At 59.0% G+C, this 24273-nt stretch overlaps 1 protein-coding gene across 1 annotated transcript in view; it reads left to right on the top strand.

Annotated features, from left to right (window-relative positions):
• Positions 1–24273, top strand: part of DNAH1 (dynein axonemal heavy chain 1) — a gene marked incomplete in the record, with an annotated part of 89651 nt that overhangs the window by 56070 nt on the left and 9308 nt on the right. Inside the window, 30 exon segments of the mRNA XM_027768604.1 lie at positions 106–219; positions 751–900; positions 2331–2417; positions 2522–2708; positions 4403–4494; positions 4687–4841; positions 6904–7081; positions 8108–8302; positions 8391–8510; positions 8765–8923; positions 9007–9114; positions 10166–10306; positions 10423–10583; positions 11032–11189; positions 12222–12395; positions 13089–13127; positions 13980–14158; positions 14999–15229; positions 16016–16212; positions 16751–16886; positions 17515–17723; positions 17935–18106; positions 18880–19071; positions 19663–19773; positions 20482–20667; positions 20991–21182; positions 22870–23037; positions 23127–23318; positions 23497–23628; positions 24106–24231. Of these exon segments, the coding sequence (XP_027624405.1) occupies positions 106–219; positions 751–900; positions 2331–2417; positions 2522–2708; positions 4403–4494; positions 4687–4841; positions 6904–7081; positions 8108–8302; positions 8391–8510; positions 8765–8923; positions 9007–9114; positions 10166–10306; positions 10423–10583; positions 11032–11189; positions 12222–12395; positions 13089–13127; positions 13980–14158; positions 14999–15229; positions 16016–16212; positions 16751–16886; positions 17515–17723; positions 17935–18106; positions 18880–19071; positions 19663–19773; positions 20482–20667; positions 20991–21182; positions 22870–23037; positions 23127–23318; positions 23497–23628; positions 24106–24231 (4641 nt within the window).

The raw sequence follows: 24273 nt of genomic DNA, 5'->3' as shown, positions 1-24273 counted from the left end.
CCCGCGTTGGCCATGAGAGGGGCATCAATAGGCAATGAGGTGGCGGCAGAGCTGGGCCTTCCTGGCCCGGATAAGCTAACCCTCCCCTCTCCCACCCCCTTGCAGGTGGAACGCTTCATGTTCGAGGGCGTTGAGATCCCCCTTGTGCCGTCCTGTGCCGTGTTTATCACCATGAATCCGGGATATGCTGGCCGCACTGAGCTGCCTGACAATCTGAAGGCAAGTTCCAGCCCATGGCGGCCCAGGAGGTGCTGAAGCCCTGGCCGGGCTCAGATAATCTGAATCACTTACGCAGGGACACCCAGCTGCTTGGAATCAGGGCCCGCGATTCCCTGGGGGGGACCCTCCTGGCCAGGTGTCCTGAGGCCCAGTCCCAGCCATGGAGGAGAGGCCTGAGGCTTGTCCTCAGGGCATAGGAGAAGCAAGGGCTGCCTGTGGGAGGACAAGGACATCCGTTGAGAGCTGTTCAGGCTGGGCCAGCAGGAGAGATGGAAGATGGGAGCCAAGAGGAGCCGTCTCCTGGGGGCTACGTGGGGGCAGGCTCAGATCGGCACCAGGACCTGTGTCTGATGGCCAGAGCTGTCCAGCCACAGTGGACTGTGAGCTCAGCTATGGCAGGTGTGGTGCAGAGGGAATCTCATGGGGGCCGAGCCAGGCGGAGCTGCCTCCTGCTGATGGGCTAGTCTAGGGAGTGAGCAGTGCCCTGCAGTGCGGTCTTTCTCCGGTTCCCATGCTCATCCCGTGTCCCAGGCACTCTTCCGGCCTGTGGCCATGATGGTTCCGGATTATGCCATGATTGCCGAGATCTCCCTCTACTCCTTTGGCTTCAACGAAGCCAGCGTGCTAGCTAAGAAGATCACAACCACCTTCAAGCTGTCCTCTGAGCAGCTCAGCTCCCAGGTGAGGCCCTGCCCCGCCAGTGTCCATAGTCTGAGAGCTACCGCCTGCCCAGCCTCCAGAGCGGTCCTGAATTCACCTCTTGTTGAACACTTGCTGGTGGCCAGTCTCTGTGCTAGTTGCTGTGTGGGCTTAATCTTGCCGACTCTCCCAGCAACCCTATGAGGTAGGAGCCACATCTGTTTCTTAGCTGAGGACCCTGAGGTCCCAAGCAGCTGAGGGCCTACCCAGGCTCACAAAGTGCATAGGAGAGCTGGAGGAGCAGCCAGAGACAGATGCTACCCAGTAGTTCAGGTACAAGGGAGGGCTGATTGTTGGGCGCCAGACCCAAGGCTGGGGAGTCAGTGCACCTGGGTCTCATGGGGACCTGGCAGGAGAGCCAGGCCTCCCAAGCCCTCAGCACCATGGGCCTCCCACTCAGTGGGTCAAGCCAGTCCCAGGGGCACCTGGGCCCGGGCACTAGCTCTGTGGTGAGCGTTCCTGTCCAGCTCTGTGCTCAGGCAGGCTCCTGTATGTAGCTGCAGGGATGTGGGCTGCATTCTACCAACTCAGTTTCTCCTTAACAATTGTGGGAAATCACTGGCACCAACCTAATGGGCTTCTCTGGGTCACCCGCTGACCCAGGAACACTAGTAACCATAGCCAGGGGGGGAGTGATACCACCATTGGCCAGATGTAGCCCCCCAAACCCAAGGACCAGAGAGATGCACCTGCTACCAGCCCACCTCGGCACCCCTGAGGGCTGGCGCTCCCGTGTACCCTTCTTTCTAATCATCCGTTTGGAACCCTCCCTCACCCAGTTAGAGCAACTACCCCACATGGTTCTCGAAACTCACTCGGCCCTTCCTAAGCGGGGATGATCCAGAGTGCTCCAAGTCCCAGTTGCTGGGCCCTGTGTTGGTCCACGGGTCAGGTCTGGATGTAGCTCTCATGAATGGCACCATGAGCAGAATGATGAATTCAGCTATTTCCAGCACACCCACCTTACAATGGAGAGAAACGGAACAGTGGGAAAAGTCAGAGGAGTGGCTGAAAGGTCGGGTCCGCAGAGGTGTTACAGGAGGGTGCTAGAAGAAGTCTGAAGGCCACTGAGGCCAACCTATTGCTTGCACAGATGGGGTAACTCTCATTCACGTTTCCAACACTTTAGTGCCTCCCTGCCCTCAGCTGTGCTGGGACTTCAGGGGGTTAGCAGTATAACCAAGGCAGAGTCCAGCAGGGAGTACAGTAGGTCACAAGTGCAGGGAGAGAGTCAACAGGGGTCAGGGAAGCCCAAAAGAGGGGCCCCCAGATCACAGAGGGCCAGCATGTCAGCTGGTTCATGGCATAACAGCTCTGAGCTGGGCCACGAGGCCTGGCCAGCTAGCATTTGGAGAGAGTGTTCCAGGCAGAAGCCCCGAGGGGGACTGCCCACACCCCCATCACTATGACAGGATCACTATGACTTCGGGATGAGAGCTGTGAAGACTGTGATCTCAGCTGCTGGGAACCTCAAGCGAGAAAACCCCAGCATGAATGAGGTGGGCTCCGTCCGGCAGGGTTCCTGAGAAGCAGGGCTCTGGGAGACTTGGAGTGACCGGAGGGGCACCTGCCCTGATGGCTCTGCCGATGGCACCTGCTGCAGGAGCTGATCTGCCTCCGGGCCATCCGGGATGTGAACGTGCCCAAGTTCCTGCAGGAGGACCTCAAGCTCTTCTCTGGGATCGTGTCCGACCTGTTCCCCACCATCAAGGAGGAAGAGACGGACTATGGCATCCTGGACAAGGCCATCCGCAAGGCTTGTGAGAAGCGTAACCTCAAAGATGTGGAGGGTAAGCGGCAGGCCCCCGACTCCGCACAGTCCCGCAGGTGTCTAAGGAGGGGCTGGGGCCACCCTGGAATCCAGGGCAGGGGACAGACACGGGGCTGTCCAGTCCCCCGTCCCTCATACCCAGCTAAATTGCAGCTGGCTGAGACTCTCAGTTGAGCAATCCAGGGCTGGGGCAGGTGCCTCCTGCCTGTCTCCACTGGAAGCTGCAGGTGCTGGGGGACCTCCCACAGGAAGAGCAGTTGCAGCCCTTAGTCCCCTCTTGGGCCTCGCTTCATCAGGTGCCGGTTCCTCATTGTGGGAGACCCTCCTCCGCTGCCTCACCTGCTTGGGTAGGGGTGAGCTCCAGTGCTGTGTTCTGGGCAGCCTCACCCCACCTCACATGACCACCACTCCTCTCTCCTGAAGCCACTTGGATTCCATCCCAATTATGGGACTTGCCTGAGCTTCTTGTGGGGTGACAACCCTGAGGTCAGTGCACTAAGGTGCACTGGGGCCTTTTCTGACCTGGCTTGTTGGAAAGACTACCAAGTGGCTGGAAGGGATCTGGAACACTGCCTTCAAATAGACCTCTGACTCCAACCCTTTTCCCAGTCTAGAGTGAGAGCCTCAGCCCAGCCACTCTAAGTCCTTGTGTCTCCCCCCCACCATTCTCGGCCTAGCTGCCCTAGCTGGTCTTTCACTGGAGGGAGGGAATGGTCTCCCAGGAAGACATGCCCAGCCACCTCCCTACACAGCACCTTCGTCCAGGGCCTGAGCAGTTGGTCTGCTCACATGGCCCTGCAAACCCTCCCTCCCAAGTGCCCTCCACAGCTCTTTTTTTTTTTTTCTGGAGAGGTTTATGCTACAGGGCACGTGCGCTCACCAGACAGACAGAGAAAGACATAGAGACAGAAAGCGAGAAATCACCCCCCAGGGGGGATGGTCACACCGCAATCCCTTCTCCTCCATTCTCCTCTCGGGATCTTGGGCACGCACGCACACGCGCCTGGCGTGAGTTTTAAGCCACCGGGTCCTGGACGCGAACCACGGTTGACTACGTGGGAGTCCAGCAACATAGCCATTACGCTACTGCGGGTTCCCCCCTCCACAGCTCTTCGGCTCTGTGTGCCACTTTAAGGCTTCCTTCTCTGGCCACCTCCTGCACCCCAAATCCCAGCAGGCTTGATGCTGCCAACTCTTCTCTCCCTCACAGCCTTGGGCCATATTTGCTATCACTGGGGCACTGGACCCTACCCCTTTGGCAGGAACCCCTTGACCTGCAGTGCCGTAGCGGCCACCACCCTCTTGGGCCAAACGTGAGCCTGGCCTTCTGCCTACAGCTGACAGCTGTTCCTAGCACGCCTCCCTGGCTGTAGGACTTTGTTCTCAGGATGTTACCTCGAACTGGCCAGCACTTTCTTGGTGCTCTCAGCAGGTTAGGCAATAGCTCTGGGGCTCAAGTTGACTGAGGGCCTGTGATGGCCAGCAGTTGGCCAGCGGCCGGAGGATGCTAGAGAATGCTAGTCATCCCAGGAATAATGTGGGCATCTCAAGTTCCCACTCCGCGCCAGGCCATCACCTGCCCCTACCTACGAGAGGCCCAGATAAGGAAACAGGCTTAGGGAGAGAAGTGACTCACCAAAGGTCATACAAGCTAGCAGTGCAGCCAGGGCTCCAACCACACTCCGGCCCTGGCACCCCTGCCCTGTCTCCCAGGCTTCCTGACCAAGTGTATCCAGCTCTACGAGACCACAGTGGTGCGGCATGGCCTCATGCTGGTCGGGCCCACGGGCTCCGGCAAGAGCGACGTAAGTGGAGCTAAGCCAGGCAGCCTGGTGCCCAGACGTGGGCCCGAGGGCTGGTGTGGCCTCAACAGGGGTGCGGCCCCATTGGACCTCCTTGGCCTCTGGAATACCCTTCCCACCCCCCGTGGTTCCCAGCCCCCTGCAGCCTGCTCTCTGGGGAGCCAGGAGGCTCGCTCTCACTCGGCCCTTCTCTAGTGTTACAGAGTGCTGGCTGCCGCCATGACGGCCCTGAAAGGGCAGCCCTCTATTAGCGGTGGCGTGTATGAGGCCGTCAAATACTACGTGCTCAATCCCAAGTCCATCACAATGGGCCAGCTCTATGGGGAGTTCGACCTGCTCACCCATGAGTGGTGAGTGGCCCTGGCCCCTCTAGTGGCTGCCCTGCCCCTAGACCTCTGGGGGCTACAGGCCAAAGTCTCCCCATCCCTCCATCAACCCAGGGGAAGGTTGGAAACGCAGGCCCTTCTGCCCAAAACCGGGGGTTCTATCCACCCTCTCTGGTTCTATCCACTTTCTCCCTGAGAGACGCCCCCACACACCAGGGGGACCTTGGCTCCCTCATCTGTAAAGTAGGGACAATAATGGCACCAATATTACAGTAAGGCAAAATGAGCTTAATGGGCCAATCGGTGGCGTTGTGACTAAAGTGACTGGATCCCACATGGCCGACTCTGCGGTTCGAGGCCTGTACTCGGGTGCTTAAAACACATGTCTAAAATCCCGAGAGGAGAATGGAGAAGAAAGGATTGTACCATGGCCATGCCCCCTGGGGTGTGCTTTCTCACTTTCCCTTTCTCTATATATATCTCTGTCTCTCTCTGGAGAGTCCATGCACCCTCTAGCAACAACAACAACAACAACAAAACAAAAACTTACCACACAAGGCATGCCCAGAAGTGTCTGGCACACAGCAGACACTAGAACACTAGACAAGTGGCCAGTGTCGTTGCCCTGAGCGAGGCCGGCGGTCCCTCTCGGTCTGCTCCCAGGCGAAGGCTGTATCTAGGGGAAGGACATCAGGCTGAGAGAAAAGGGCATCTGCATGGAGCTGCCTCCTGCACCAGCATCTGTAGGTCTTTTCTCTGGGGCGCTTCTTTCTCCAAAGGGGTCTCCAGTCTGCTGCCGGCACCTGCTTGGCTTCAGTGCTCTGGGAGCTCAGTGGGGGCTGGCCTGGGGAGGGAGAGTCATCTCTGCCAGTGTGGACCAGGACTGCTTCCCCATTTCTCCACACCCACACCCACACCCACACCCACACCCATCCTGGGCTCTTCTGTGGATAGTTCAGGGGGTGTAGGGGGTCAGTCCAGGCAAATGTCCCCTGTTAAAGAAGAAACTATTCAAGATACTTTTAAAAGCATGATGAGGAAGACTTTACCCAGGACCACCGCTATGTGTTAGAGGCCCCTGGAACAGGGACTCGTGGTGGAGGAGAGAGATCAGGTTTGCCTCCAAACACAGCGTAGGCCTGCAGGGTTTACAGCCTAGGAGCGGGCTGGGGGCAGCAGGTGGAACAGTGCTTCGAGAAACAGGAAGGGAGACCCTGGCTAACCAGCCTAGTGTGACTAGCTGAAGGTAGGTCGAGTGATGGGACAGTGCCTGGAGTGGTGGAGGGCTCTTGTAATATCTATCTCTGTTTTGTCATTGCTATCAGGAATACCTAAGACTGGGTATGCACGCACGCACGCACACACACACACACACACACACATACACACACACGCTAGAGGGCATGTGTGCTTGCCAGAGAGAGGAGAAAGCCACCACCACCGTCATGGGAAACAATCCCTTCTCTATCTATCCCTCCTTTGGGGATTTTGGGCACTCATAAATACATGCCTGGTGTGTTTCTCAAGCCAGCAATTCCAAGACTCGAACTACCAGTTCCAGGACTTGAATCATGCAGTTGGTCATGTGGGAACCAGCTGCTTTAACCACCAGGCCATGCAGCCAGCCCTGTCAGGATTTGAAATATCCTGTCTGGAGTTTTGCAAGCTGCCAAAGATGGGCTTTGAACCATGCTGTCGGCTATGTGGAATCTGGCTCCCTTTACCACTAGGTCACAGGGCTGACCCCCTAGTGTAGTTTTGCTTTTTTTTTTTTTTTTAATTTTTTTTTTTTTTTTTAATTTGCCCAAAGGGGGACAAAGTGAGAGGAGGGAGGGGAGAGTGAGAAAACAAGCTGCCAGGTCTGGGACTTGAACCGTGGTCAGCCATGTGGGAGTACAACGCCCTTAACCACCAGGCCATCTGCTGCCCCCCCCTTCCAGTATAGTTTTTAAGTGAACAAAGATACTGAACGGGAAAAAAGAGCCAGATAGTGCCAGCCCAGCGACCGGGTTTCCCTGGCAGCCGTCTGTGCTTGCCACTTTGCCTGCTGGTGCCAACAGCCCTCTCTCCTCCCTGGTGGCCACAGGACAGATGGGATTTTCTCGTCCCTCATCCGGGCGGGATCCATCGCCTCAGATACCAGCAAGAAGTGGTACATGTTCGACGGGCCGGTGGACGCCGTCTGGATCGAGAACATGAACACGGTGCTGGACGACAACAAGAAGCTATGCCTCAGCTCCGGGGAGATCATCAAGCTCACAGAGGTGCACTCACATGTCCACCCAAGCCACTGCCCTCTGAGGCTGGGCAGGGCGAGCCCTGGCCCCCACTCTTCCCTCACAGGGCTGTAGCTGAGTCCGAGGCTGTCACTGCCGTCCAGCTAGGAGCCTGACAGCTATCTCTCCCCAGCCCTGAGCTCCCACACTTTGGTATGCCCTGCACAGCTGCTCGGCATGCATCTTCCGTGGCACTGAGCCAGGGCCAGGACAGCCACTCCTCTACTGCCCAGCCGGTGCTGCCTCCGGCCTCCCACACCTGCCTGCCTGCCTGCCTGCTTGCCTTCCTTCCTTCCTGCCTTCCTGCCTTCCTTCCTTCCTTCCTGCCTTCCTTCCTTCTTTATATTTGCTATAGGGCACATGCTCTTGCCAGAGAAAGAGAAAGTGAGAAGGCACCCACCCCAGGGAAGATAGCCATGCCATGATTCCTTCTTCTCCATTCTCACTTTGGGATTTGAGGCACAGATGCACATATGCCTGGCATGTTTTGCCAGCTGCTGGGTCTGGGACTTGAACCATGAGCTTGGCCATGTGGAATCTAGTGCCTTAACCAGCACACCACCTGGCTGGCCCCTCCTAGGCCCACTTTCAGATGCCCACCTGATCCTGGTACCATACCAGGGTCCAGGGGGTGCTGGTGTAAACCTGGCCCAGGCCCCAACCTGGCGTATGACATGCAGATTTCAGAAGGAGCAGGACAAGCAGCCAGTGCACGGTCTCTACACTGCACTGAACTGAGTTCTAGAGTGTTTCTGAGTCAGTGTGGACCTGTGTGTCTATGTACATCAGGGGCTTGGGCAGAGCACATAGCCCTGTCAGATTTCCCGAGGCCCCCAGGGACCCCAAAACACTCTGACCTTAGGCTGGCCAGCCATTCCCAGGAAGGAGGGCCACACTATCAGTCAAGGGCCCAGAGGTTCTTACAGCCCCAACCCCTCCCCATGGCCCCTCAGCCCTTCCTCTGGCCCTGGGGGTTGACAGCCAGCCCCCTCACGTGGTCCATCTTGGCACCAGGCGATGACCATGATGTTCGAGGTGCAGGACCTGGCGGTGGCGTCCCCAGCCACAGTGTCCCGCTGTGGGATGGTGTACCTGGAGCCCAGCATCCTGGGGCTCATACCTTTCGTCGAGTGCTGGCTGCAGAGGCTGCCTCCCTTGCTGAAGCACTACGAGGAGCATTTCAAGGCCCTCTTTGTCAGCTTCCTGGAGGTGAACAAGACACGGGGATACCCAGCCCGGGCAGGGTGGCGGGGCCTGTGGCCAGTAGCCACAAGAGCCAGGTTCTCGCTCCCTGCAGGAATCCATCGCCTTCGTTCGGTCCTCAGTGAAGGAGGTGATCGCCTCGACCAACAGCAACCTGACCATGAGCCTCCTCAAGCTGCTCGACTGCTTCTTCAAGCCCTTCACGCCCAAAGAGGTATGGCGGGGTGGTGGGCAGGACGCCTGGTCCCCCCCGCCCCTGCCTCGCCTTGCCTGGGCCACCTGGGGCCCTAAATCCCAAGTCCAGTTTCCTGACAGAGAGGGTTAGATGGGCTCAGTGTGGGTCATGGGGCTACCCCATTCAATGTATGACAGAGAAACAGCCTGGCAGAAACCGAGACGCCCCACTCCACTCCCTCAGGCCGTCAAGGCTGTTCTGATCTTAGCCTGAGGCTGCTCCTCTGTCCTCAGGGCCTCAAGAATATACCCCCCGAAAAGCTGAGTCGCGTCCCAGAGCTGATCGAGCCCTGGTTCATCTTCTCCCTGGTCTGGAGCGTGGGCGTTACCGGGGACAGCAACAGCCGCATCGGCTTCAGCCATTGGCTGAGGACGAAGATGATAAGGGAAAGGGTGAGCATCAGCCCCAGGCCCAGAACCCCAGGGGTTAGTTCCCATGGGCCTCACAGACTGCTTTTCCTCCTGGCGCCGGGCAGGTGACGCTGCACTTCCCAGATGAGGGGCTGGTGTTCGATTACAGGCTGGAGGATGCAGGCATCAGCAGCACCAACGATGAGGAGGAGGACGATGAGGAGGGCAAGCAGGTGGCCACAGGCCCAGCCCGGGGACCAGGCGGGGGACCCCACTGGGCAGTGGCCATTTTCCCTGGTCAGTGATGACCACAGAGAGGCAGCTGTGTTGACGGCCACCAGGGCTGAGTCTGGGGGTCCTTTGCAGCACCTCATGAATCCCCACAGCCTCACAGACCCCTGCGTTTTCAAAACAAGGGGACAGAGGCTCAGTGCGGTCACTGTTGGCTGGTCAGCAGTAGGACTGGACGTGGCCGGGGCCTGGGGAGTGTCAGAGTACTTCCTACCAGTTACCATGCTGCCCCTCTGTGTCCACGCTGAGCCAGGGCTGTCCGCCTCAGTCCCTTGCCTCGGGCCAGGAGGCTAAGGCCTGCCTCAGTGTCCCTGTTCCCACTGTCAGCCAGTGAGGGCCCCCTGACCACAGTTCAGAAGGTGACAGAGGCGTCTGTAGAGACCTGCAGGTCACTGTGCCAGGACCCGAGGGGCTTACCGGTTACAGTTGGGTCTAATGATCGGGATGTCCCCAGTAGGGGACTAGTTTGGCCATAGTGAGCCCCCATTGAGGGAGGTCTGTGGGCTGGGTCATGGTCGTGCAGGAAGGAGTTAATGAGGCAGGACTGGTGGGAGCAACTGGTCAGGTGGCCGGCACCCAAGCTGGCCTCATGGTTCTGCCCCTACATTCGTTTGTAGCCTGAAGCGAGAAAGCAGACACTGGTGCATTCTGGGTTGGCCAGCTCTCAGAGGCTCTCCTTCATGCAGAATCCCACTCGGGGGAAGGGCAGTCCCTAGGGAGCCCCCACTCAAGGCGGCTGTGGGCAGGGACAGCTGAAAGCTGAGTGCTCTCCTGAGCAGCGGCGCTCAGGGAGGTGGCTTATGCTTAGTCAGTGGTCCGTGCAGAGCCAGGGCCCAGGACTCCCTGTGCCAGCCAGAAACAGCCCCTCACCTGACCTCCCTGCCAATGTCCAACACAGCAGTCCTTGCTCTCCCGCTGCACTTGGTGCAAGGCTACAACCAGGAGTGGGTGGGAGGGGCTTCCAGCCCAGCCCTGAGCCACCTGTGGTTCCAGGTGGCCTGGGTGAAGTGGATGGACTCCTCGGCTTCGTTCACCATGGTGCCTGACACCAGCTACTGCAACATCATCGTGCCCACCATGGACACCGTGCAGATGTCCTGCCTGTTGGGCATGCTGCTCTCCAACCACAAACCTGTGAGTGCCCTGCTATGTCCACCCCTAGGCCAGCATGGGGGCGGCCGGCCTTCCCCGCCTCTGTGCGCTGGGTCCTGCCCACGTGCACCTCGCCCACACAACCCCTACTCTCCCAGGTGCTGTGCATTGGGCCGACGGGCACAGGGAAGACACTCACCATCTCCGATAAGCTCCTTAAGAACCTGCCGCTGGAGTACATCAGCCACTTCCTCACTTTCTCAGCCCGCACCTCAGCCAACCAGACCCAGGACCTCATAGACAGCAAGTTGGACAAGAGGCAGGGTCCCCTTGCTCCTTCACTAGCCTGTGCCCCCCACCTCAGCCTATCTGTGCCGCCCCGTCTGGCCAGCTTATGCTCCTGGATTTGCCAGAAACCTCCCAGGGGAGGCCAAGCTCCCTGGGTGGCCTTGAGTCCCCTTGCAGCCTGCTCCAGCGCCTTCCCTCCCTCCAGAGTGCCCCAGGCTGGGCCCTCGGGCAGGCTGTGGGTCTGTCTTTGCCGTGCCTGATATCCATCTCCCTGAAGGAGCTCAGACTCAGGTCAGCCAGTCTGTGATGTCCCAGGATGCTCAGCATGGACCAAGACTGGCCGAGGGGCATAGCATTTGGAGGAGGTGGAAGTTTAGCGAGGGCCCCTCCCCCCCAAAGCAGAGCGATTACCGTGCCATGCCTGGTCCTCAGAGGATCTGGCACCCACAGTGCTGGGCTCACACAGCCCCTCTTCACAGGCGGAAGGGTGTGTTTGGGCCACCCCTGGGGCGAAACTTCATCTTCTTCATCGATGACCTGAACATGCCGGCCCTGGAGACTTACGGAGCCCAGCCACCCATCGAGCTGTTGCGCCAGTGGATGGACCACGGCGGCTGGTATGACCGCAAGATCATCGGTACGTGTGGCCAGCCTGGGCCTGCGGGGTGTGGGCTGGAAGTGCTGGGCAGCAGCAGCAGGCATGGGGCTGAGGGCCCACAAGGCTTTTAGGACCCATGAATGTGTTTTAATTTCTTGGGCTAGTTGGTGGCATGGTGGTTAAGGTGCCTGGATCCCACATGGACAGTTGCCCGGTTCAAGGCTCAAATATGCCAGCTTGAAAAACACGCTGAGCACGTGTGCATGCTTGTCCAAAATCCTGAACGAAGGAAGAGACGGAGAAGCAGGGACCGTGCCCATGCCCTGGGAGGGTTGCTTTCTTGCTGGCCCTCTCTCTCCTTCTGTTTCCAGACAAGGCACGTGCACCCTTTAGCAAAACCTTTTAAAACAGATAAATATTTTAATTTTTCTTAAAATTAGGGGGAAATAAACTCTCAGGTCAAAAAAAATCTTAATGTGTAATGTTTATGTATCAGGTCGTCAGAAAAGTCATGACATATTTTTGCATAGAAAAACAAAGGTGGTGGTTAAGGTGCCTGGATCCCACATGGACAGTTGCCCGGTTCAAGGCTCAAATATGCCAGCTTGAAAAACACGCTGAGCACGTGTGCATGCTTGTCCAAAATCCTGAACGAAGGAAGAGACGGAGAAGCAGGGACCGTGCCCATGCCCTGGGAGGGTTGCTTTCTTGCTGGCCCTCTCTCTCCTTCTGTTTCCAGACAAGGCACGTGCACCCTTTAGCAAAACCTTTTAAAACAGATAAATATTTTAATTTTTCTTAAAATTAGGGGGAAATAAACTCTCAGGTCAAAAAAAATCTTAATGTGTAATGTTTATGTATCAGGTCGTCAGAAAAGTCATGACATATTTTTGCATAGAAAAACAAAGGAAAAAATGCATCATGACTTTCCTGACAACCCTTTATTTGTCTTTATACCAATACTGTTATAAGTTACAATTTTTAATGCCTTTTTTTAATGGAGAAGGGGTCCAAGAGACTCCTAAATGCAGTCCCGGGCAGGGCCTTCCTGACTTCTCACCCCTCTTCCAGGAGCCTTCAAGAAGCTGGTGGATATCAACTTTGTCTGTGCCATGGGCCCCCCTGGAGGGGGCAGGAACCCCATTACCCCGAGGCTGACACGTCACTTCAACTACCTATCCTTCACCGAGATGGACGAGATCAGTAAGAAGCGCATCTTCTCCACCATCCTGGGCAGCTGGACAGGTGAGTGTCGGGTGGGGCAGGAGAGGCCATGGGTCAAGGCAGACGTTCAGGCCAGGCGTGCCACACCCAGGAGAGCTAGGCAGCCACCGGAAACCGTCCTGGCTGCAGCACCCGTTACTCAGCTCCGTTACCTTCGGCAAGCTCACGAGCCTCCCTGTGCCCCAGTTCCTTCACCTGTAAATGGCTGACAGTATGCACACCTACAACAGCTAGTCGTCAAGTCAGAGGGTTCCAGAATCACACAGAACGTCTAGCATGAAGGCCGGCACACGGATCACTGAGCACACGAGAGGTGCACGTGTGCTCGTCTGCCCACACCCACATGTGCACACTCTGTGTTATACTTGCCCAGGAATTCTGGTGGAAAGATGTTAGTTTCGTAAGTCAGGAAAAGCCACCGAGAGAGAATAGACAGTGGCCCTTAGCTTCCAGGGGACTGAGGACAAGTGTGCCCCAGGATGCCCTTTCCCCCGCAGCCCACCTCCACCCGACACATACCCTCACCTTTGAACTCCCCTTGTCCCTGCACCAGTGGCGAGTAGCCTGGCCTGCTGCAGTGCTTGCCCACATGTTCAGCTTGGGCGGGGATGGTCAGGGCTGCTTCAGGAATGTCTCAGCTGGGCACAGCTGGCCACATGGGCAGCAAGAGGTCCATCTAACTCCCAGGCCTGTGTCTCTCCCTCGGCCCTCCAGATGGACTCCTTGGAGAAAAAAGTTACCGGGAGCCTGTGCGTAAGTGCAGTGGTGGGCAGGGACTGGGAGGATCTGTGTGGGAAGGGGCTGCTGGTCCCTAGTGGGCTGCCAAGGGGGGACCAAAGGTCACAGTGACCCACCGTCAGGCATGTGGGGACCTCGGGCTGCTGCTGCCTTCACCGGCTCGCCTGCCCATTCCAGTAGCTCGTCCATCCTCAGGGCCCAGAACAGTACCAGCCAAGAGTAGATATAAATCGAGTGCCTGGTGCACGAGTAGGCAGAGGAACCCCAGAACTGTCCCCACGTGAAGAACCAGAGTGCACAACAGAGCTGGCCCTCTCCAGGCAGCAGGGCGATCAGGAGAACTGGGGGTGACGCGTGGCTGGGTTCCCTTGACAGTTTTGCTTTCCAGCAAAAAATGAGGTAATTTTTACAGGACAAGCGTATGCGTGATGCTAGTGAAGATGTAGGCTAGAGGGTGAAGCAGCTCCCCGGGGGGACAGTGAGCCCCAAAGACCAGGCCCCTCACACCCAGCCTATGTGCACATGTGACCCCCTCATCCCCCACCACACGTGGCTCAGCGGTGGCATGTTTCTGGTCTGAGGCACAGCCTTGCCCAGCACCGACCCACTAGTGCCCAATGCCACGAGCGTGTCTAGGGGCCCTGACAGACAGAGATATTAAAGGAGGCACAGAGCAGATTCTGCTCCCTGACCTAGGGGCACTGGGAGGCGGCGTACAGATGGGGCTAAGGGTGCATGGGGTCTGAGCCTGCTGGCTGGGAAGGGGCATGTGGGGGGGGCACCTCACAAGCAAAGGGAGGGCAGGGTCTGCAGAGGCTGCACAGGGAGCTCCTGCCCATGTGCCCCAGGCCTCTCCTGTCCCCCCAGCTGGGGCCCCCAACATTGCCCCCTTCACGGAGCCCCTCGTGGAAGCCACCATCATGGTGTATGCCACCATCACCTCTCAGCTGCTGCCCACTCCGGCCAAGTCCCACTACACCTTCAACCTGCGGGACCTCTCTAAGGTCTTCCAGGGCATGCTCATGGCCGACCCCGCCAAGGTCGAGGTGAGGCTGACACGCCCACTGCCCTTGCCCTTGCTCTCGGCCCCACACCAGGCCAGGCCCCCAAGGGCCCAGTCTCGGTGCAGCCGAGCCTTACCCTGCAATGGCAGCAGTGAAGAGGTCACACCGGTGCGGGAGCCAGGGCAACATAGAGAGAGGAGGCCCTGTGTGTGCAAAGACGTGGAGAGTAGTGAGCAGGGCACTTCCGGGGCAGGACCGGGGACAAGGCCTGGGGTGTCATTTGCACTGGGTGGGGATGGGGCCCGACTCTGAGGGTTTGGGGGAGCCCTGGGGCGGCAGGGGACAGATGCACTTTGGAACAGGCCTGTTGGGGCCTTGTGCACAGGCCCAGGCCTGGAGAGAGGGGTGAAAAATGGCCCTGGCTCTGCCAAGCTAAAGGGGGATGGGGGAGAGAGGGAGGGCTTCCTGAGGGCAGTCTGGACCCCCAGGCACAGACAGGGGAGCTGTGATGAAAACTCGGCAGAGACAGAGATGGAGAGAGGAAGAGAGGAAGGACAGCAGGGCCAAGTCAGCAGGGCTTGGTGAGGGGTCAGAGGCGGGGCGTATTGTGGGTGTAAGGAGAACCTGTCACCCCTCCCTGGCTTGAGGTTCGGGGAGCCAGGGGGGCTAAGAGAGGGGGGAAGATGACTTGGAGGTGCTGGTGACCAGCTGGTGTAGTGCTCCGTCCTCAGGGCTCAACGCCCTCTCACATGGCCGTGGCCGGTTGTGGTGGGAACCGGGCCCAGGAGCAGTGGCTCCTCCACGTCTCCCACCCCTGGGGCTTCCCAAGATGGCTGCTGGCCCCTGGCCGGGGGACAGGCACTGATGCTGGGGCGGCCACAGGACAAGGTGCAGCTGCTGCGACTGTGGTACCACGAGAACTGCCGCGTGTTCCGAGACCGGCTGGTGAACGAGGAGGACCGCGGCTGGTTCGACCAGCTCCTCCAGAGCTGCATGGAGCAGTGGGAGGTGGCCTTCGACAAGGTCTGCCCCTTCCAGCCCATTCTTTATGGGGACTTCATGTCACCAGGCGCAGACGTCAAGTCCTACGAGCTCATCACCAACGAGAAGAAGGTGAGAGGACCCTGCTGCCCTCAGCAATGACCCCCGACAGGCCTCCGTGCTGTGAGCAGAGGGCCAGGACGCTAGATTAGGGCCCGCTCGGGACAGATGGGTGCAGCCGCAGGCCCGGCGCGGCCCCATGGAGAGCAAGCCTGTGGTTCGGCTGACACGAGCTGTTGAGCCATGGTGTGCCTGCCGTGGGTCCTGCCCCCACAAGGCCAACGCGTCCAGAGCTGCCTGGCTGACGTGGGCCTCCTTTTGCTCTCTCCCCACACACATCCCCTCCGGTTCTCAGGAGCTCCCACAGGGCCCCAGGGACAGTCAGGCTAGGCCCATGGAGAGCAGCTGGGCTCTCCGAACCCATGGCTGGAGTTGCCCCAAGAGTGGCGGCGGGGGAACTCCCTAGATGGGGCCTGTTGGCATTCCCAAGAAAGAACACTCACCACCAGGGTGACCGTGCACAGGGCCACGGCCAGTTGAGCCCCGTCCTACCAAGGCGTGTCAGCAAGGGTGCAGGTTGTGTGGGGTCTAAGGAATCTGGCTCCCAGCAGGGCTCACGTCCACGTGATCAGCGGCACAGGCGAACTTTGCTCCTTTAGAGTGACAACATGGCTGAGTTTATTCATGCCTGGGGATGTTCACAACCCCTGCTAGGGCTCCAGCCTGTGGGGGACACACGGCTGGCCAGCCCTCGGAGAGGTCCCTGTTCTCTGTTACTGAGGATAGAGGAAAAGCCAGGCGGGCAGGGAGACCCTCCTGAGGGGAGACCCACTGTCCCCGTGCCTGCCCCCGCTGCAGATGCTGCAGGTGATCGAGGAGTACATGGAGGACTACAACCAGATCAACACGGCCAAGCTGAAGCTGGTCCTCTTCATGGACGCCATGAGCCACATCTGCCGCATCAGCCGCACCCTGCGCCAAGCGCTGGGCAATGCACTCCTGCTGGGCGTGGGTGGCAGCGGCCGCAGCTCCCTCACACGGCTCGCCTCGCACATGTGAGGGCCCTGGGCACGTCGGACAGGGTGGTGGGGCCGACTGCCAGTTCGATTCATGCCTTTTGTAGTGGCAAGTGGAAGCCTGGGGAAGCCCGAGGCTGGCTGACCCACCTCCAGGTTCTGGACAGAATGGGAATGGGCCCCTGGCTCCAGGAGAGACAGCAGTGCCCTGCCATGCTGCAGGAAGGAAGCTGAGGTTACAAACACCCTGGAGGGCTTCCTGGGGGAGATGGCCATGGCCTGCCCGCAGAGCTGGGGGATGGGAGGGAAGGGTGTGCCAGGCTCAGGGAACAGCTTGAGCAAACATCTGGAGAGCCAGGCAGCCCTGGCTTCTTCAGGCCCAGCACTACCCCCCACACACAGGAAGACGGGGCCAGCACGCCAGGGGGTGAGCGCCCTGTCAGGGAGGACCCCATGTGTGAAGGTCTGTCTAGGTGGGAACAAGACTCCAGGTGCCTGGAGTGGGCATGGGTACCCCCTACAGCCCAGTGCCGGGCCCTGAGCCCTGGCGCACCTCCACGCGAACTCCTGCCTCCAGGGCCGAGTACGAGTGCTTCCAGATCGAGCTATCCAAGAACTACGGCATGTCTGAGTGGCGCGAGGATGTCAAGAAGGTTCTGCTCAAGGCAGGCCTACAGAACCTGCCCATCACCTTCCTGTTCTCAGACACCCAGGTGCCACCACAGGGCAGCGCGTGGGGCTCCGGGCGGGCTAATCACAACCCTGTCCTGGTGCGGCACCCTGGGAGGTGCCCAGTCCTTCCCAGGTCACATCAGTCGGGGCAGATCTCAGGAGGGACTGCTGGAACCAGGTGGGGCCGCAGATGTTGCATGTGGGGCAGGGACCCAACCACTCTCAGAGCTCAGGGGCATGGATTGTTACTCATGGCCAGGGTGGAGAAGGCCCCTGGGCTCATGGCCAATGGCTTGCCACCTCAAGGGCCTCAGGACTTGTGCCTAAAGTACTGGGAATTGGGACCAGAAGGTGGTGTGATGGTTAAGGTGCTGGACTCCCACATAGCCAAAGGTGGTTCAAGTCCCTGACCAGTGGCTTGAAACTCATACGGGGTGCGTGTGCGTACCCAGAGTCCCCAGAGAATGGAGGAGAAGGGATTGCAGTGTGGCCATCCCCCTGGGGAATGATTTCTCACTTTCTATCTCTCTGGTGAGTGCATGTGCCCTATAGCAAAACTTTAAATCTCTCTCAAAAAAAAAAAAAAAAGACCAAAGTGCCAGGATGGAGCCCAACTCGCAGGGGCCTTCGTGGAGTTCAGCTTGCACACCCTTCGTGCCCCACCCCCAGATCAAGAATGAGTCCTTCCTGGAGGACATCAACAACGTGCTGAACTCGGGCGACATTCCCAACCTGTACACGGCAGACGAGCAGGACCAGATCGTGAACACCATGCGGCCCTCCATCCAGGAGCAGGGCCTGCAGCCCACCAAGGCCAACCTCGTGGCCGCCTACACGGGGCGCGTGCGCAGCAACATCCACATGGTGCTGTGCATGAGGTGTGGCAACCGTGGCCAGGCCGCGCAGGGGCACTGAGGCAGGACAGGGCAGGGCGGGCCCCGGGGTGCAGGGGGTGTGGCCATCATGCCAATGGATCCAGAGACCCCGGCTGTGTACTAACCACCCCCCACAAGCCATGAAGGGGCCTAGATCCGGGTTCCTGGGGCCTCGGACAGTATCTCTGCGTCTCACTCGCCTCCTGGCCCCTAGCCCCATTGGAGAGGTCTTCCGAGCTCGCCTGAGGCAGTTCCCCTCCCTGGTCAACTGTTGTACCATCGACTGGTTTAACGAGTGGCCAGCAGAGGCCCTGGAGTCTGTGGCCACCAGATTCTTGAATGAGATCCCTGAACTAGAAGCCTCCACTGAAGTCATTGAAGGGCTGGTAGGTGTCTCCGTGAGGAGCAAGTTCTTGGGGGGAACCACTGAGTTTGGGGCATGAGCTTAGGGCCACTGGGTCTCGGATGACCCACTGATATCAAGCCTTTGGTCAGCCAGCTTGGCCTGGCTAAGCCTCGGTTTTCCCATCAGTAGACTGGGAGTGCCCAGGCATCGTGGTGCCCTGAGGTGGTGGGCTTGCAGCTACACCGTTGCCATCTCCTTTACTCTCGGCTTCATGGCAGAGTTCTTCCATGAGCGTCTGACACAACTCGAGACCACAGATGGGGGCACTAGATTTGTCTGGCCCAATCCAAGAAAGCGGTGGTCACTGGAGACTGAGAGCTAGGTGAAAGCCCACATTCCCCTGCTCTGCTGGGCAAAGGCCTTGGGCCCTCTCGCCTCCTAGGTCCAACCTCCGAGGGTGGCACCACCACCTGAGGGCTCTTGGAGAGGAAGGTAATGGGAACTGAGACTAGGCACCAGGCCAAGCACTGGGGGATACCTAGGTCCATGTTCAAAGCCAACCCTGCCCTTGACTGCTGTGTGAGCTCAACCAAGACCGTGAGCCCTGGGTTTTTCATCTGTGCTGTAGGTGACCTCGACCAGGAGTGGTAAGGGTCAAAGGAGAAGAGCCAGTGTGGGAGGCATGGGGGTTCCTGCCACGGCTCCCTCCGTGGGACCAGGCTGTGGTGGCGTTGTGGGTGCCCAGTGCCTGGTGCCCAGTGCCTGTCTTGGCTGAGAGCCCTTCAAGGTGGCATCCGTGGCCTCCTCCCACAGATTCAAGTCTGCGTGGATATCCACCAGTCAGTGGCCAGCAAGTGTGTGGAGTACCTGGTGGAGCTGGCCCGCCACAACTATGTGACCCCCAAGAGCTACCTGGAGCTGCTCAACATTTTCTCCACCCTCATCGGGCAGAAGAAACTGGAGCTGAAAACGGCCAAGAACCGCATGAAGAGCGGCCTCGACAAGGTGGGCCTGAGCAAGGCTTCATGGGCAGCCGCCAGCTGCCCACAGTCCTGCCCACTTGCTCCTAGTCCTGGTGCAGCCCTCAGCACCTAAAGGGTGGCTCCCTCCCTTGTTAGTAGAACAAGGGCCTCAGACCAGCGGATGGCGTAATGGTTACGTTCCTGGACTCCCACATAGTTGACCATGGTTTGAGTCCTGGACCCAGTGGCTTAAAACTCGCATGAGTGCATGTACATGCATGCCCAAAATCCTGAGAGGAGCTGGGATTGTGGCCTCACTTTGTCTCTTTGTGGCTCTGTCTCTCCAGTGAGCACACATGCCCTATAGCAAAAATCTCTCAAAAAAAAAACAAAAACAACAACAACAACAAAAAAACACAACAAGGGTCAGGTCAAAGTTGGGTACTCCGCAGAGTTAGAAGACAGACCCACTTCTGAGTCCACTGGGTAATCCTGGGGCTGCTGAAGCCACTGGCCACATCCTCTCTCATGAACAAGGGTGGCTCAGCAGGAGCCTCCCTCCTGCATCCTCTAGGCCCTCTCTGTCTGTCCCCACTCACACCTGTGCTTTTCTCTGTGTCCCCCTACCCACTAGCTGTTGCGCACCTCTGAGGATGTGGCCAAGATGCAGGAGGAGCTGGAGATTATGCGCCCCCTGCTGGAGGAGGCTGCCAAGGACACCGTGCTCACCATGGAGCAGATCAAGGTGGTACTCCCCGCCCTTGCTCTGCACCTAGCCCTGTCTGAGGATGCTTGGGGTCTCTGTGCAGTCGCAAGGTCGCTAGCCATCTGGCCACCATGAGGTGTTTAGCTTTGTGCGCCCCTGTTTCCTCACACCGTAGTTACTCGTGCTGGATGTGCGGGGTCAGGACCTGTCCTACCCCAGGCACCGTGCTGGGAGGGGATCGGTGACAGCCAGGCAGATGGGTCCAAACAGCCCCAACCCAGGCTAGGTGGCAGGGCCGCTGCAGGCAAAGGGCCTGGCTTTGAGGCCCCTTCCTGACAGGAGACCTCACAGATCTAATGCTCATCACGCCAGCTCCCTGGGAGATGCAGTCAGGTGCTCTGCTCTGCAAAGTTGATGTATTGCAGGATTTTCCAGCAGATGAAAAGAAGCTGGAGGAGAAGTGGGAGGGGGACTTTCCTCCATCTTAGGTACCCCGTGGGCCTAGAGGGTCCTGCCCTGCGGGGTAGTTGTGCTTAGCCGTGGAAAGCCCTGAACCCCACACCAGGTCTGTGGTGAGCATGCAGGCTGTGAAAGTCCTGGCCAAGAGGGCCTTTGGAGAATAGGGCATCCCAACCCTCATTACCTCCACTGGGGGAAACTGAGGTGCAGAGGGGAGGGAGGGGAGGAGGAGGCACACCTGTACCTGCCCCTGGCCACAGCCGAGCTCCCCGTGGCTCCCACACCCAGGTGGATACAACCATTGCCGAGGAGACCCGGAATTCGGTGCAGGCAGAGGAGATCAAGGCCAACGAGAAGGCCAGGAAGGCCCAGGCTATCGCTGACGATGCCCAGAAGGATCTGGACGAGGCACTGCCAGCCCTGGACGCCGCCCTGGCCAGTCTGCGCAACCTCAACAAGAATGACGTGACCGAGGTGGGCAGCCAGGCTCCTCCTGGGGCTCCCCTGGTGTCCCTCTCTGGGGTCTGCTGGGTCCTGATCCACAGGCCCTCCCTCTGCACATCCTTGGGGCCATGTGCCAAGAAGAGAGGGCAGAGTTCGGGAATCCAGCTGCCAGCCCCCAGGGCCCAGGCAGGAGCATGGGCAGAGGCTGGCCTCGGAGGATCTCCGGGTGTGGCCTACGTGCCCTGGTGGTAGGGACAAGGCTTGGGGGGCCCTCCTGTCTGATAGTGTCCCTGCCCAGGAGTACCCACTCGATGATGGGCCTCAGTCTCCTTACCCCGTGACTCGGCCTGCAGGTCCGTGCCATGCAGCGGCCTCCCCCAGGCGTGAAGCTAGTCATAGAAGCTGTGTGTATCATGAAGGGCATCAAGCCCAAGAAGGTGCCTGGAGAGAAGCCCGGCTCCAAGGTGGACGACTACTGGGAGCCAGGCAAGGGGCTACTGCAGGACCCGGGCCGCTTCCTTGAGAGCCTCTTCAAGTTTGACAAGGTGAGCACACTGGCGGCCGGCTGAGCAGGACAGGCCTGGCAGGGCAGTCTATGTCCCGCAGCCTCGTCCGGTCTGGTCTGCTTGCTCCACCACCAGAGCATAGGGGCCTGTAGGTCACAGATGGCTGGAACCAACACCTGGCCCGAGGGCCTTTGGAGAGCAAGCATCCCTCACGTCCCTCTGTCGGGGACTCAGGTGCAGAGGGGAGGAAGTGGGGGAGGGATGCTGTCCTCGCCCCTGGCACAGCCGGGCCAGTGAAGGGGCAGGTGCTCCAACAGGACCTGGGATCCCGGCAGGCGCCTGTGCTCCATGGATGTCACCCACAGTCATGCTGTGGCTCTGCAGCCTACAGGTTCTCTTTTGTGCCTTTTCCTCCTGGGACAGCCATGGCCTTGACTGAGACTGTCACCACCTGCTCAGCTGTCACCTCTCTCCCTTGGCCTTGGCAACTAAGGTCCATCTTTCCTCTTTGGCTCGGTTTCTCTGTCTGTCTGTCCCAGGGGCTGTCAGTGTCCATGGGCACATGCTCTCCATGTCACGGTTAGGCCAGCCTACAACCCCTTTCAAGGGCCCCTCTCCAGCCCAGGGATTGGCTAGGGGGCAGCCACCTGTCCCTCAGGGCCGCTGCACACCTTGGCAGCACCTGGATTTCCCTCCCTCCCTCCCTTCTTCCTCCTCCTCCTCTCCTTCCTCCTCTTCCTCCTCTTCTTCCTCCTCTTCCATTAGACAGGAAACCAAGGACCCTGGATACGGCCCTGAGAGAAGCGCCCAAGTTGGACCCACTCACGGCCAGCGTTAGGCTCCCCGGAGCCCAAGTTCTGACTTTTGGGCATTCCTTAGCGATTCATCCCTGGGCCTGTCCTGACCTATAAGGCTGGATCTCCCGGGGTGGGACAAGGCCCCTAGGAGTGGGACCGTCCCCTTGAACATGAGCCTATGGCCATCAGAATACTCACACCTGCTGATGGGTTGCTTTCAGGAAGCAGTCCTTGTCTTAAATGAGTTCTTTTTTATTTATTTTTCTTAGAATTATTTTATTTAACTTTATTTATTTATTTTAATTTGACCTGAGAGGGACAGAGAGAGAGAGAGAGTGAGAAAGCAAGCTGCTGGGTCCAGGACTCGAATCGCAGTTGGCCATGTAGGAGTCCAGTGCCCTTAACCACCATGCCACCTGCCAGCCCCCTTACATGAGTTTTTACATGGGCCAGAGTATTACATTTCGAGGCTCAGGAGAAAGGACTCTCTAATCGTGGTGTCTGAAATCCTGAGAATGCAGAATTTCTTTTCTGGCTAGCCTTCCTGGGCTGTTTACTCCTTAAGAAGGACTTGGAGAGTGGGGGCACCAGGTGACATGGTGGTTAAGGTGCTGGACTCCCACATGGCCGACTGTGATTCGAGTCCTGGACCTTGTGGCTTGAAAATCACACCAGGCGCGTGTGCATGGGTGCCCAGAATCCCAGGAGGATGGAGAGAAGGGATTGCGGTGTGGCCATCCCCTGGGGGTGATTTTTCACTTCTCACTGTCCATAGTGCCCTTGGCAAAAACCTTAAAAAAAAAAAAAAGAAAAAAGAAAAAAGAAAGAAAGGGACATGGGGTCCAGAAGCAGGCTCAGGGTGTCTCAGAGCCCCCGCTCCCAGTCACCCTCGGGAAGCAGCCCGCTGAGGCCCATGGTCCCTGCCCCAGGACAACATCGGGGAGACGGTCATCAAAGCCATCCAGCCGTACATCGACAATGAAGAGTTCCAGCCGGCTGCCATCGCCAAGGTGTCCAAGGCCTGCACCTCCATCTGCCAGTGGGTGCGCGCCATGCACAAGTACCACTTCGTGGCCAAGGCCGTGGAGCCCAAGCGGGTGAGGGCCAGGAACATGGTGGGGGTGTGAGTAGGGGAACCGGCTCCCTTCCTCTGTGCTCACAAGCTGGCCCTACCCTCTGCCCACAGCAAGCTCTGCGGGAGGCCCAGGACGACCTGGACGTGACACAGAAGATCCTGGAGGAGGCGAAGCAGCGCCTACATGAGGTGGAGGACGGCATTGCCACCATGCAGGCCAGGTACCGGGAATGCATCGCCAAGAAGGAGGAGCTGGAGCTCAAGTGCGAGCAGTGCGAGCAGAGGCTGAGCCGTGCAGACAAGGTGCGCCTTCCTCAGGGACCCTCCAGGGTTGCACACGGGCAGGAAGGGCCCGGCACAGAGGCAGTCCTGCGGTGGGGGTCCCCACTCCCTCCTTGGCAATCTTGGGGGCCATAGGGGGCAGGACCAGCCCCAGCCCCCCAGCCCTGCCTCCCAGAGCCCAGCCCTGGCCTCTCTGCAGCTCATCAATGGGCTGTCGGACGAGAAGGTGCGCTGGCAGGAGACGGTGGAGAGCCTGGAGCACATGCTCGATAACATCTCCGGAGACGTGCTCGTGGCCGCCGGCTTCGTGGCCTACCTGGGCCCCTTCACGGTGAGCGCCCCCAGCTCTGCTTCTAACCAGACTCACCTCCCGACAGCCGTCCTCAAGGCCTCACTCCAGGAGAGGCAGCTGCAGCGGCTCCCTCCCGCCCTCAGTTGGCCAGCTCCTATCAGGACCCCTCCTGGAGCCAGGTGCCCAATGGCAGGGCCCAGAGCAGCCCTGGCCCATCCACAGGGCTGGCCTTCCGGCAGGAAAATCCAACAGCTCACACTTCACACGTGTCCACTGGGCCTTCTCCTAAACACGTGGTCTCTGTGTCCACTGCATTCTCACGGCCGCCCTTTGGGGGCGTTGTGCACATTGCCCCTGTTTCACAAGCCAGAGGCTGAGGTTTTCCCAGAACACAGGTGTCTGGCTCCACCTCTGACCTGACCTCTGTGCCACTGCAGGACGCCACAGTGTGGCAGGAGGTGGGGAGGGTGCTGCAGGCCTTGCGGTGGGGTGGCCCTGACTCTGTCATCTCCCCAGGGTCAGTACCGCACGGCGCTCCATGACCACTGGGTCAAGCAGCTCACAGCCCACAGTGTCCCGCACACCTCTGAGCCCTCGCTGATCGGGACGCTGGGGAACCCCGTGAAGATCCGCTCGTGGCAGGTGCCCACCCGGGGGCAGGAGTGGCCAGGCTGCACCTGTGGT

This window comes from Tupaia chinensis, unplaced genomic scaffold, assembly GCF_000334495.1.
Source record: "Tupaia chinensis unplaced genomic scaffold, TupChi_1.0 Scaffold147003_1, whole genome shotgun sequence".
NCBI lineage: Eukaryota > Metazoa > Chordata > Mammalia > Scandentia > Tupaiidae > Tupaia > Tupaia belangeri.
This window is presented reverse-complemented; position numbering and strand designations above follow the sequence as displayed.